At 39.2% G+C, this 13,245-nt stretch overlaps 1 protein-coding gene across 1 annotated transcript in view; it reads left to right on the forward strand.

The window, feature by feature from the left end:
* The first annotated feature begins 636 nt into the window (after nucleotides 1–636).
* Nucleotides 637–13,245, forward strand: part of COMMD10 (COMM domain containing 10) — a 63,127-nt gene continuing 50,518 nt past the window's right edge. Inside the window, exons 1-4 of the mRNA XM_087715825.1 lie at nucleotides 637–881; nucleotides 2,907–2,997; nucleotides 5,794–5,904; nucleotides 7,141–7,296. Coding sequence (XP_087571951.1) covers nucleotides 847–881; nucleotides 2,907–2,997; nucleotides 5,794–5,904; nucleotides 7,141–7,296 — 393 coding nt within the window. The 5' untranslated portion in view covers nucleotides 637–846. The remainder of the gene's footprint in view (nucleotides 882–2,906; nucleotides 2,998–5,793; nucleotides 5,905–7,140; nucleotides 7,297–13,245) is intronic.

Below are 13,245 nucleotides of genomic sequence, written 5' to 3' on the forward strand. Positions count from 1 at the left end.
CAGTGCTTGTTGTTCCTTAGCCCAAAACTGTGAAACCTTGTTCACAGCACACACATATACAAAATAAAAACCATTTTAATCATTCCTTTTTGACAAAGAAAGAGTTCAGCGACAAAATGCAACCAATCTGTTAGTTAGCAATTGGTAATTACAAAAAAATAAATAAATCTGATTTTTGTTTTTGCAAGAAGCAAGAACCAAAGTATCTTTTGCAATTTCTGACCTGTTCCAGCATCTGAAGATTGGCACTTAAAAGAGAATCTGCACAGGGGCGTCGCTGCAGGGCATGTTCAAATTTGTCCTGATTTGCTGTGAATATTCCTGCCAAAAATCTCATGTTCTGTATGACACTTAAAGCAGGGGTCTCCAATCGTGGCAACTTTAAAACTTGTGGACTTCAACTCCCAGAATTCCTCGGCCAGCAAGCTGGCTAAGGAATTCTGGGAGTTGAAGTCCACAAATCTTAAAAGTTGCCAAGGTTGGAGACCCCTGCACTAAAATATGAGTGAGCAGTCGCGTACCTCAGAAATACATAAACACTAATCTTTTGGGCAACGACCCAGGATTATGATACTCAGCCAATGGAACGACAGACAAGAGTTTGAAAGAGGCAGCGCTTCTACGCGCATGCTCCGCCGTGTACTACTCGCCGGCAGTAGCAGCAGCCCCACGCTATGCACTCCTTCCTGGTGCTCCCTGGCGATAAATACCCGGAGAAGGCTTAGCAACCGAAAGGCGGGACTTGCCTGACTCGCGCCGCTGGGAGTAGCTTTTCCGGGACCAAGCTTTTTGAGCTTCTGATTGGCTTTCCAGGGAAAGGGGATGGTATGATTGACGGCGCTCAAAATGGCGGCGCCCATGGTTATTCCTGATACCGAAAGGTAAGGGCGAGACTGTTCTGGTGTTTTCCCTCTTACATACCCTCTTGCGGGTTAATATCATGCCGGTTGCATGATATTAAAGGTGACGTCCTTTACAAATAATGCAAAAAAGTGATGCAGGCTAAAATGCAGACGGGAGTGGAGGGGGAGAGCTTCTCTTTCAATGTTAACGCTTGGACCAAGGAGCAAAGCGAAAATGCTGCAGCAGCCGAGGCTGCAAAGGGAGAATAAGGAGCCAAGGGTCACACATGCAAAATCATTCCTGAGTTTCTAAGAAGGGGTTTCCTGGCCTTATTTTCTGAGCGCAGCATTTTTCAGCTTTTGCAACTTTGAAATATGTGGACTTTAAATCCCAGAATTGTGGAACTCGAAGTCTGCAGAGCTTCACAGTTGCTAAGGTTTAAATGTCTATGGAGATTCTCAGTCATGGTTGTCCCAAAGATGCTTTTTTCCCCAAGAGACAACTGGACTTTGTTTTTTCTTAGAAGATTTTTCGCTTCTCATCCAAGAAGCTTCTTCAGCTCTGACTGGATGGTGGAGAATGGAAGGATTTATACTTCTTGCAGAAACTGGTCATTTGCATTCTTTTAGCGAGTTGTTGAGGCCACCTGGAAGTTTATCTGTGTCCTCAGGGTTACCTGAGTAGTGTTAATGGGGGTGGAGCCTTTTTGGAACTGTTGAAAGGACTGTATTGCAAACTGGAGATAGATGATATTGTATCCATCCCTCTTTACTGAGAAAGGGCTGTTCAATTTTGATATAGTTTCTTTACCAGCTGTTACTAAGGTTGAGAAACACTGGCTTAGCAGTTGGCTCTGCTGAGTTCCATCCGACTTCTAAAGAAACTTGTGCTACGTTTTATAGTTTTCCCTCTGGTCTGTTGACTAGGGGGTGCTGTCCTCACTCCTGATTGGTTACCTGTTTGACAGCCGGCCTATATAAAGAGCTGTCAAACAGGGCTCAGCATTGCCAGTTAGCTGAGATGCGTGTATTGCGAAGTGCTGCGTTTGGCAACCTATTAGCATTAAAACTGTTAACATTTTGAAGTCCTGGCTCACCTCCGTTTGTCCGCCCATGTTCTCTCTAGCTAGAACATTGGCAACAAGGGTGGGATGCTGAGGCGGAGCTCAGGCAGAACTGATAAGAGTCACTATCACAAAGCTGAGTCACGAGAACTGAATTCCCTCAGAGGAATCACTCAACGAAAGGTTGAGTGAAGTCACAAAACCTACGAGGACTGCGGTCTGATTATCAACTGAGCCAACAAATTACCTCAGAATGGGTTCAATGAACACATTAGCAGTTTTTAACGGAGCTACAGAGACCTGGGACTCATATATTTCCCGATTTGAATGTTTTTTAGAAGCCAATGACTACACCGGGCTATCTGAAAACCGAAAAAAGTCATGTTTTCTAAATTTGTGTGGTACGGAGATGTTTAATATTGCGGGGACGCTAGTGGCTCTCCAATCCGTACACACTGTTTCATAGGATGTGTTAATGGTGAAACTAAGGAATCATTACGCTCCAACACCATCCCGCACAGCTTGCCAGCATGCCTTTCATAGGAGAAGCCAGTGCGAGGGAGAAACAATTAATGAGTATGTGGCTGCTTTAAGAGCCGCTGCTTTACATTGCAATTTCAGAGATTTAGATGATGTCCTTCTGGACCAAATTGTCGGTGTTGTGCGAGACCTCCATATACAGCGCCGCCTCCTGCTCAAACCTGAATTAGAATTTAAACCCGAATTTAGTTAAAATAAGTCATTGCCCTTGTTTTTTCTTTGCAAGACCAATAAGGGAGGTTGGAATCACTTGACTTCTGTTTCCTGGAGACTGGCTGGAGAATTTCAGATTGCCTTAAAATGCAGTCAGTTTACTTAATTTAATATTAAATTGCTATTTGACAACTTGGTAAAAGCTGAGAAGGAGATAAATTCAAAATCTGTTATTTTAGATCGCTACCTATCTAAAAAAGTGGTTCTTTAATATGGTGCTTTTAAATTTTTCATTCTTTTTTTTAAGAGTTCGAAAAGCTGTGACCTTGATCAATGCTCTGGATACAGGCAGATTCTCCCGCCTTCTCACCCGCATTCTTCAGAAGCTTCACATAAAGGTTGGCATAGAAAGTGAAAATGACCCCAAATCATTCAATGTTATCTGGGCAGCTTTCAAATATATGAACTTCAGTTGCCAGAATCCTATAAGTAGCCATGCGGGCCAATAAATTCTGGGTATAGTTTATACCTCTGGAGGATTCTCTGATAAGGGAATGAGGCTGTAAAATGATTATAACCATGAATTCTATTTCAGAGTAGGGTTGACATTCTTTTAATCTATTTTTCATTAAAATAGGATAAAAATGAAAATAACCTTGTTTAAACATCAAATCAACTTCTTTCCCATTAAAATAGGGAGACTAATAATTTAATTATATCCTGCCTGACTTTCAGTGACTGTGGACAGTTTATAAACTGTTTAATATATTAAAAGCAAGAAAAAAGAAGGGTAAAGCTGGTAGAATGACAAGATCAGATGGGAACAAAGGAAAAGAATTAAAGGAAGCCTTTGGCCATCCTTGTCTATGGTCTGGGTGAAGAGTCAGGTCTTCCAGGTCATTCAAAAGCTCAGCAAGGTGGAGGCTGTTGGCATCTTGAAGGAACCTCATTCTAGAGGGCAAGGGCTGCTACAGAAAAGGTACTGTATGTTTCCAGGGTCATGATAGGTGGCTTTGTTTAATTGATGGTTTCCACAAATGCACTAACCCTTCCAGATTGAATTGGCTGGACATATACTGTGGGAGATAAAAGATAGGTATTTCCTCAACCCATGCGATTCATACATTCCATAGTATGGTACAATAGTTCTAAAACTAAAAATGATATATCAGGTAATAAGGATTTAATAGCTGCCAGCTGATGAAAGTTTGTAAACTGTAATCAGTAATCTGATGCAATGTAAGGCAAGGCTGATGCAATGAGGATGATTCATTGCAGCTATGGTATAACTCTCCTAAGACTGATTGGAGGTCCACATAAGTCTATATAAACAGGTGGTCATTAAAGGGTGTTTTTCTCTCTCTCATTGTGTGTTTCATTTCTCTCCTGGTGTTTGTAGCTGAGTGGTAAGGGATTATTTAGCTCCATGTTTATGTCTATATATTTTGTATATAAACCACTATTAGTTATCTAAAAACTCTGTGGGCTGCATTTTACTCATAATAATAGTCACACTGCCAAAACTCTGACATGATACCGTGTTTCCCCCAAAATACATGTCCTCATAATACAGCCATGCCACATTTTTCTGGTGGAAAAAAATATAACCCCCCCCCCGCATATGAGCCCCCAGGACAACCCCCCACCTCCGGCCAGGCAGAGCACCGCTCAACAACCTAACAGTATCCTGAAGGTGCCAAGCCGCTGGAATCTGGGGGGAGGCAAAGGCATTGCTTGGCACCTTTGGAATGCCGTTAGGTTGGTGAGCAGCGCTGTGCCCAGCTGAAGAGGAGGGTTGCCGGGCAGCTGCTCTCTTGTGAGCGGGCTCTGAAAGTGCCGGGCACAGCTTCATGGGCGAATGGCTGTGTTGCGCTGTCGCAGCGGCGCAACACAACAGCCATGAAGCGACCACGCTTACGAGCAGCCACCCGGCAAACCCCCTTTGCAGCCAGGCACAGTGCCATTCACAGGGGTATCGCCAAGCCGCGTGAGCACCTGTTTGCCGCCGCCCGGCTCCCATGGCTTGGCGCCTTCCAAATGCCAGTGAATGGCACTCTGCATGGCTGGAGAGGGGGGGTTGCGTGAGCGGCTGTTCCGCTCTCTCTCGCCCACCTCCCAATGCATGGCCCAGCTCTCATTACGGAGCCAGGGCAACTCCACTGCCACAGCCATCCAGCCTGCCCTTTTCCACGGCTTCCAACCCGAGTCTTTTGGCAGTGGCCGCTCTGGGCGCACGCTCTATGGTTGTATGCTCTGCAGGCAGCTGGCCCACAACCATAGAGTGTGCGCCCAGAGTGGCCACTGCCGAAAGACTTGGGTTGGAAATCGAAAAAAAAGCATCCCTGGCTCCGTAATGAGAGTTGGGCCATGCATTGGGAGGCTGGGAGGCAGGTGAGCGAAAGCGGAACAGCCGCTCGTACAACCCCCCTCTTCAGCCATGCAGAGCACCATTCACTGGCATTTGGAAGGCGCCAAGCCGTGGGAGCCGGGCAGCAGCGAAGAGATGCTCACACAGCTTGGTGATACCCCTAGGTCAGTGAATGGCGCTGTGCCTGGCTGCAAAGGGGTTTTGCCGGGTGGCTGCTCGTAAGCGTAGTCACTTCATGGCTGTTGTGTTGCGCTGCTGCATGAGGCAGTGCCCGGCTCTTTGAGAGCCTGCTCACAAGAGAGCAGCTGCTTGGCAACCCCAAAACAATAAGCCTTCCCCCCATAATAAAGCCCAAGCCATATTTGTAGGTAAAAAGAAAATAAGACACTGTCGTTTTTGGTTTTTCATATTTGAATAGCACTTTTAGCAGTGTTTAGCTATCATGATCATGTGGCTGCAGAAAACACATATAAATAAAGAATACATATAGTCAACAATATTTTAATCAAGGAAGTTAGATATTATAGAAGATAAATTTGGAGACTTCCTTATCTACAAAGAATCTAATTGGCACAAATGAAATTCGTGTAAAACATTCTGTTCTCCTTGGGTCTGTCTATTTATTTATGAACTTTAGAGAACAAACCTTTTCCCCCAGTGACTGAATGAAAAATTGGTAGCTAAGGAAATTTATTTATATTTTCAGCTAAACTCTTTGCCTTTGTATTTAAGTTTGAATTTGATTGTAGGGAATGGGGCATGGTGCAATCATTTAAACAATTTCCTTATATAAAAAAATTAAACTGGGAGTTTTTACAAATTTCAGACAGAGAGTACTTTCACAGAAGAAGAGGAAGAAAAACTTCAAGCTGCATTCTCAATAGAAAAACAAGACCTTCATCTTGTACTTGAAACCATAACATTCATTTTGGAACAGGTATTCACTTTTTAATGTTACAATTTTGATATGTTTGTAAATATTTAACTTGACATAGATAATTTTTGTTTCAAAGTTTTACTTTAAAAGATAGTGCTCCAAATGGCTAGTTGTTTTTTAATGGATATCTTGATGCCTTGGAAAAAAGTAGAGATTGTCACTATGCATTAAAGAATTATTGCTGCAGTCCTAAACTTTATTATATAAAGAAGTGTATTGTTCACAGTTGAACTTCTAAGAAAATATGATTTGGATTGAACTGTATATTAAATATATACATATAAATATATAAATATATATTAAAATGATATATGGTTGAAATTCATAGCTATGCAAGAACCCAAGCTTCTTGTTTCTTAGATTTCTGACATAATTCTGTATGTGTCAGACTAGCCATGATTAGCTGAATTCATGCAACATGATAAGCCAGAAGCAGAGAAAAGTCATTAAATGTGTGAATCCACCCACTGTTGTTTCAACTATTTTTTTTAAGGCTTAAGATATAAAGCAAACGTATAACACTGGTGTCTTAAAGCATGGTTTAATATAGATCATAGATATAGTGTACATGAGATTCAAGCAAAGAAAAATCAAAGAAAAATCTCTTGGAATCATTGGAATCTCTTTGAATTATTTGAAGAGATGTACAAGTCACATAATCCTTGGTTTTATATGTCATGTTTTAGTAATAATAATTTTCAATAATTTTCAGACTGCTATATACAGCAATAGCATTTAGACTTATATACAGCTTCATAGTGCTTTACAGCCCTCTCTAAGTGGTTTACAGTCAGCATATTGCCCCCAACAATCTGGGTCGTCATTTTACCCACCTCAGAAGAATGGAAGGCTGAGTCAACCTTGAGTCTAATGAGATTCGAACTGCCAAATTGTAGGCAATCGGCAGGCAATAGAAGTAGCTTACAGTACTGCATTCTAACTACTGCGCCATCTGTGGTTATATATGATATACAAATCATTTTGTCCTCACAGAATCAATTTTCTTTTTTTTAAAAAAAAATAGGTTTTCTGTTTCAGGGATATTATTTTATGGTCATTTTATTAATGAACAATTTCCATTTTTCAATCCTATGCTTCTATTGTTACTGGAAATCCTAAATCACATATGCACAGTAGATACTATTTGTTCAGTATTCCCTGGGTTCTTCATAATTGTCATTTAAAATAACATTTATAAAAGTACGTACAATACATTGGATATCTTTTTTTTTTCAGGCCATATATCACAACTTGAAACAGACTGTTTTGCAACAGCAGCTGCAGCATTCTAACTTGAGTCATGATAAAATAGAAGTATTTGTTACCACATGGGCGGTTGCAGGTCCAGAAATTGTGGAAAAGTTTAGACAAAGAATTTTGTCACCACATAAGGTAATTATGATTGAAATTTGTGCAATACATTAAATAATCAGGAAAATAGATACGAGTTTTTTCTAAGTACAGACAAGATTGGGCAGAATTGTAGAAAGGGAGCATCATTTCCGCCAATAACTATATGTACCAAAATTTCTGTTGAAAAAAAAAAGGCTGTATTTTATTAATAAGAGCCAAACAACATAAAAATGTCTATGGATATTCATACATTGCCCATAAATCAGCTTTATGAATTTTAAATTCATATTATGCTTAAAAGAAACCATTGTGAACAATATTTGTGATATTGAAGAGGTTCCCATTATTTTATTTATAGCAGATTTTTCTATTGAATCCTCTCCTAATATAAATATAACCTTATATTAATCAAGCAAGACATTGAAACAATTTCTGTAAAGGGATGGTTTTTGCACGTTGTTTTGAATAGCTTAGTTTCTGGTTGAACATCTAACAGAGAATATAATTTGGATATAATGCTAAATCATTATTTAGCTTAGTTTTTCCGTTGGTCTGACATACTTGATCATAGCTTAAGGCAAACTATGGCTTGAAACTGGGTTTAAAAATTTCCCAGAATTTATTTAAATCAAAGTTTGGACCATATATAATGAAAAATCAACTTTCTTCGATGAGAAAAAGTAAACTGTTTGAATGCACCCTGATGAACTATTATTTGCTTTAAAACTGGAAGTGTGATATACAATTAGAGTGAGGCATGCTGTGCAGTGTGAACTGGTGAATGGTTTCTCTTTTATTGCTGAGGACCTTATTCTCCATTGTGCCTTATCTTATTTTAATTAGTTGTTACTGTTTGAAGGTTTAGAGTTTTTTTAATGTCTATTTAAAAAGTGTGCACATGAGAAGAATACATTAAAGAGATGGCAGAAATTAGAATGTACTCAGTTAAAAAAACTTACATTCTAAAAAAAGAAACTCTGCTGCAGTTAAAGTGTAATTAGGATGGTAAATGAGCTGAGTTGGAAAGGTGGGAGCAAAATGAAAGGTACCTAATCATTGTCTTTCCATGTAATGCATACTTATATACCATACCCTTCTGTATTTTGGTATTCCCTATATTTGTTGGACCAGAGTTCCCATGAGGCTCACACTGGCTGAGGTTTTTGGAAGTGAAAGTATTTAAAATATGTACAGCACTGTTTTTCAATTTGGCAACTTTAAGATGTATGAACTTCCACATAGTTGCTGGGGAATTATTGAAGTCCACACAACTTAAAATTGTCAAGTTTAAAAACTCTGATCCAAAGAAACTATGCTCAGTAACTGGCAAGTGAAGGCATGAAGCATGAAGTGTGAAGAAGTAATAAAGGCATCCCACCAAAGTCATGGCTGGAAACCCAGCTGTAGAAAATTGTGTGGAAAAATTGCTGCAAGGAAGAACAATTGCTTGCATAGCTTCTGCTAATATCTTTTTCCAGATTGGAAGATACTGTGAATGAATCCATCATACAATATTAAGGATCTTGGAGCTTTGCTTTTTCTTCTTTGGTAATCTGAGCACTGAGCATTCTTGCAGTTTGTATCTTTGAAGAGGGTGGGGGAGGATGGGTAGCGGTGTTCTGTTAGTAATTGACATCAAATGTTTGTGGCTGCAATATATAACATTTTTAATATTTCTGTCAAGTAGAGAGAATTCTGGAAGTCATGTTAATAGGTGCCTTGAAATTAATTGGAAGAAATCCAGGGCATTAATCTTCATATTGACACCTTAATTAGAGCACTGTTAATGTCAGGAGTGTCAGAACTACTAGAAATAGCTCCTGATATGAGCCAAGATCTAACAAGTAAAGTTTTTTTTTCTTTTTATCATTTTATTTAAGTGCAGAAGTGACATCATCTGGGACTAGAATGGGCTGACTCATAATGTATTATGAGATACTTTAATTATTATTGTGCCATAAACAACTTTTGCTAGTGGTTGTTTCACTTCGGTGTTGTAAAATACTGCATTAGGAAGCCCTTTTCTAAAGCAAATTATTTATTTGTTGTAAAAGATAGATTTAATTTATAATTTCTTTTTTTTTTCTACTGGCAAGAATCTTCTCATCACACTGAATAAAAATCTTCAAAGTAAATATGTAATATTTTGAATTCTGTTAATTTTTAAAAATCTTAATAGGGCATGTTTCCCCCCTCCCCCCTTGCTTGATGTATATATAAGCAATCAGGTATTAAGACATAGGAGTTCGTTCTTGCTTACCGAGTGCCTGTTTAGTGACTGTTCAAAGTAACAAGGTTAAACACCCCAGCTTTTTGTCCAAAGTACAATTGCAAGTCAGAGTCATGAGTTCTCTGTCACTTAATGACCAAATAGGAAGTGATATAGGTCTGTCGTAGTACATGGTTTTCACTTTATGATAGCATTGCCTGTTCCAACTGTGGTCATGAAGTGAGCTCTAGATATACTGTATGGTGCAAAGGCTGGGAGAATTTATTTATTTTTTGACACCACCAATTCTGAAAAAATAATTGTGCTTGCTTAGATAAAATGCAGAACTTTTTAGTGATAGCATAAAATATGACTGATATATTATTTCACCTTCCAAATATATGAGGCTGAATTTATTGAACTGCTTTCTGCATAACATAGTAAAAGTTTCAAATATTGTGTCATAAATAACCCTATCTTGATTCTTCTGGGAAATATAAAAAAGACAAGAACTGAAGAAGCTTCTTGGATGGGAAGTGAAAGGTAATTCAAAGAAAAAAACCCCAAAGTCCAGTTGCTTTTTGAAAAACACCTTTGGGACAACCTTGAGCAGAATTATTGAGAATCTCTCGTAGACATAAAAAAAGAAAAGCATAGATAAATAATAAACTTAGCAGAGAAGTAGTGAACTTATTATCTGAGAACGAATCTTCCATCAAAAAGGAAATGCCAGTAGGTTTGATTCTGTGCAAGTGAGTATAACAATAAATAGTGCTTAGTACATTAATTTGTTAATTTAGGGACATAAGAGTTATTCATATTCACTGAAGATTTAAGGCCCATTCTGAATATTTTATATTACATTTTTCAGAAATTGTACAGATATAATGTTACATTATTCCTTTTGGGAGGCATCTTTTTCTTGAGAAGGCAGGATGTTTACTGGAGTCAGAACGTTACTGGTCTGACTTTTTGTCCCCCCCCCCCTTTCTTCCCTGGCAATGTCATCTTAGGGCTTCATGGAGCTTCAAAGGAATAATTGGATCAAAGTATTCCCTTAAACTGATTTGAGATATCAAATGTAATCATGAGGCTTCGAGTTGGAGCAATTTGTAGATGATTTCAAGCTTTGAAGACTTTCAGTACTTCTAATTTAATCCCTCGGATTATTGTCCTATGTTCAGTGACTGTTTGAAACTGATGGGGCTGAACGAGTACCATGATGCGTCTTTGATGTTCTGGCCATTACAGCATCCTCATAGTCATGTGATTTAGCTATTTTTTCACCAGACCTCATTATTCCTTACCAGTCACAGTATGCCACAGCCATGATCTTCTGCTCTGTGCAAACTGCCTCTACTTAAACTCCCCTTGCCCACCTATCTTTTCCCCACCTCTGCCTTTCTGGCACCCTGCTCTCCTCTACCTCCTCCTGCCATGGCAGCCACCAGTTAATTTTGCTGTCTTCTTCCCTTTCCTGTGGACCTGTGTTCTGGGCATTGGCTAAAGTTACAATTCAATGACTGCTTGGTGAACTTGGTGAGATGATGGGGGTGGGGAACCTTGCCTGCTAAAAGCAATTTGCCGGACCTGGCCAGAAGCGATAGCCCACAGGCCATGGAGAGCACAATGGGATGTTGAGGTACAATATGCTCATCATGTTATCTGGTGTTCTCCAAGAGTCTGACCACAGAATTGGACAAAGTGGAGGGACAAGTGTTCTTGGAGGTGCAATGTATGCTCTGCGGTTTATTTTGGAAGTGCTTCTGGAGAATTGGCCTTGGGGTTGGGGGCTGTTAGCAAAGGGTGGAGCACCAACAGAGGCAATCCAAAGCAAAGGCTATCCAGAGCAAAGGGGGTTCAGCAAAAGATAGAGCCAACAGAGGCTATCCAGAGGCCATCTGTTCACTTGACCCACCCATTCTCCTACAAAGCCTTCGCCTGTTCAGCAGTACTTGCCGCACATATTGCAGGGATGGTCCCTTGATTGTTGCCTGAATCCTGAAGAAGGAAGAAGATGACTTTCAGTTGGGGGCTTTGGTGGTGGCAGCAGGGTTAGGTGGTGGAATAGTGTCAAAACTGAAATGCGAGATAGGCACATGGGGAGAGTTGAAGCAGAGGCAATTCATGCAGGGCAGAAAAAACGTGGGTCCCTAACTTAATGACCATGTGTTCCTGGCCTAACAACTACAGGGCGGGGCATAACCTTTTCCTAGGGGATCACAGCAACACTTGTAATAACAACACAAATAATTCATACACCATTCGAAAGCCCATCAAAAACTGAGTTTATTGACACGATTTAATAGTCAGTATGACCACCATTAGCCCTTCGAACAGCATTCAAACGAGGTGGATAAGAACACAACAAATCTTCAAACAGTTCCGTTCGATTTTCCAGATTTTCCAGGGCGGGGCATAACCTTTTCCTAGGGGGTCACAGCAAGATCGACAGCAGTTTACAACTTCCGCGACACCTCATTTTAAAGCCCATAAAAAACTGAATTGAATGAGCTATTAAATGTTAAATTTGTTTCGGTTGAAACTTTGAGAATGAATTTGGAAACTGTGTTGAAAAATCTGGAAAATCGAACGGAACTGTTTGAAGATTTGTTGTGTTCTTATCCACCTCGTTTGAATGCTGTTCGAAGGGCTAATGGTGGTCATACTGACTATTAAATCGTGTCAATAAACTCAGTTTTTGATGGGCTTTCGAATGGTGTATGAATTATTTGTGTTGTTATTACAAGTGTTGCTGTGACCCCCTAGGAAAAGGTTATGCCCCGCCCTGTACAATCTGATTTTCTGGGACTGCCATCGCTAAGTGGTATGGTCACATGTTTTGCTTAACAACTGCTTGCTTAAAATTCTGATTCCAATTAGGGTCATAACCAAAGGACTACTATTTAGGCCAATCTAAGAAGAGTGTAGGGCCTGAATGGTAAGATTGATTCTCCAGTAATTTAAAGTAATTGCTTGATTAATTTTATCAGCACCATATCTTGTACAGTGGTTCGTTCTGCTTTTGGGTTTTTGGGGTGGTTTTTTTTTTGTTTTTTGTTTTGTATGTGAGCCTCTGCCTTACATATTTTTTTATCCTTATCCTTGCCACAATTATTTTTTAATATTTTCTGTTCTCTATCTGCATGTGTCTTGATTTAGTTCTGAGTTTTCTTCAAGGCATGAATTGTTATGAGAAGTGCACCTGCTGTTAGACTAATGCAGATTATTTATTTCCATTATGGTATATTGAATAAACAATAATGATGCTACATATACTGCTCAGTTTTTTTTAGTTAGTTACACATTTAGTTCCACAGGCAGAATATAATGTATTATTTCCAAAGACGCTAATCTTGCCAATTAATCATCCGTTAAATCATTTGGCCCAGAAAAATAAATAGTCAGAAAACATAGATTCTACAGCTTTAATAAATCATTACTTTTTAATTCAATTTTTAAAGCTGATTTTTATTATTTTAAAATTGGAATTGGATATGATCTGCATGTTCTATAAGATGATCCTGAAGTTATCAAATTTACTTAAAGCCTTATAGAAAATTTTTCAGAGAGACAAGATTTGAACTTCCTGATTCATAGTTCATCCTACTGTACTTATATTGCTTAATTTGTTTTTGTTAGAGACAAGCCATTCTTTGCTAAATATAAGAAAATACTAGAGCAATTAAAATGTTAGGGCTTGGGAGAAGTGATGTTTGTTTTGCTATCATTTATTTTTATGACTACCCACAAGTTTATTTATAAGTGACAATATGTTT

Source organism: Thamnophis sirtalis, unplaced genomic scaffold, assembly GCF_051295495.1.
Source record: "Thamnophis sirtalis isolate CommonGarterSnake01/CBP01778 unplaced genomic scaffold, rThaSir2_p1.2 scaffold_5, whole genome shotgun sequence".
In the NCBI taxonomy this organism is placed as follows: Eukaryota; Metazoa; Chordata; class Lepidosauria; order Squamata; family Natricidae; genus Thamnophis; species Thamnophis sirtalis.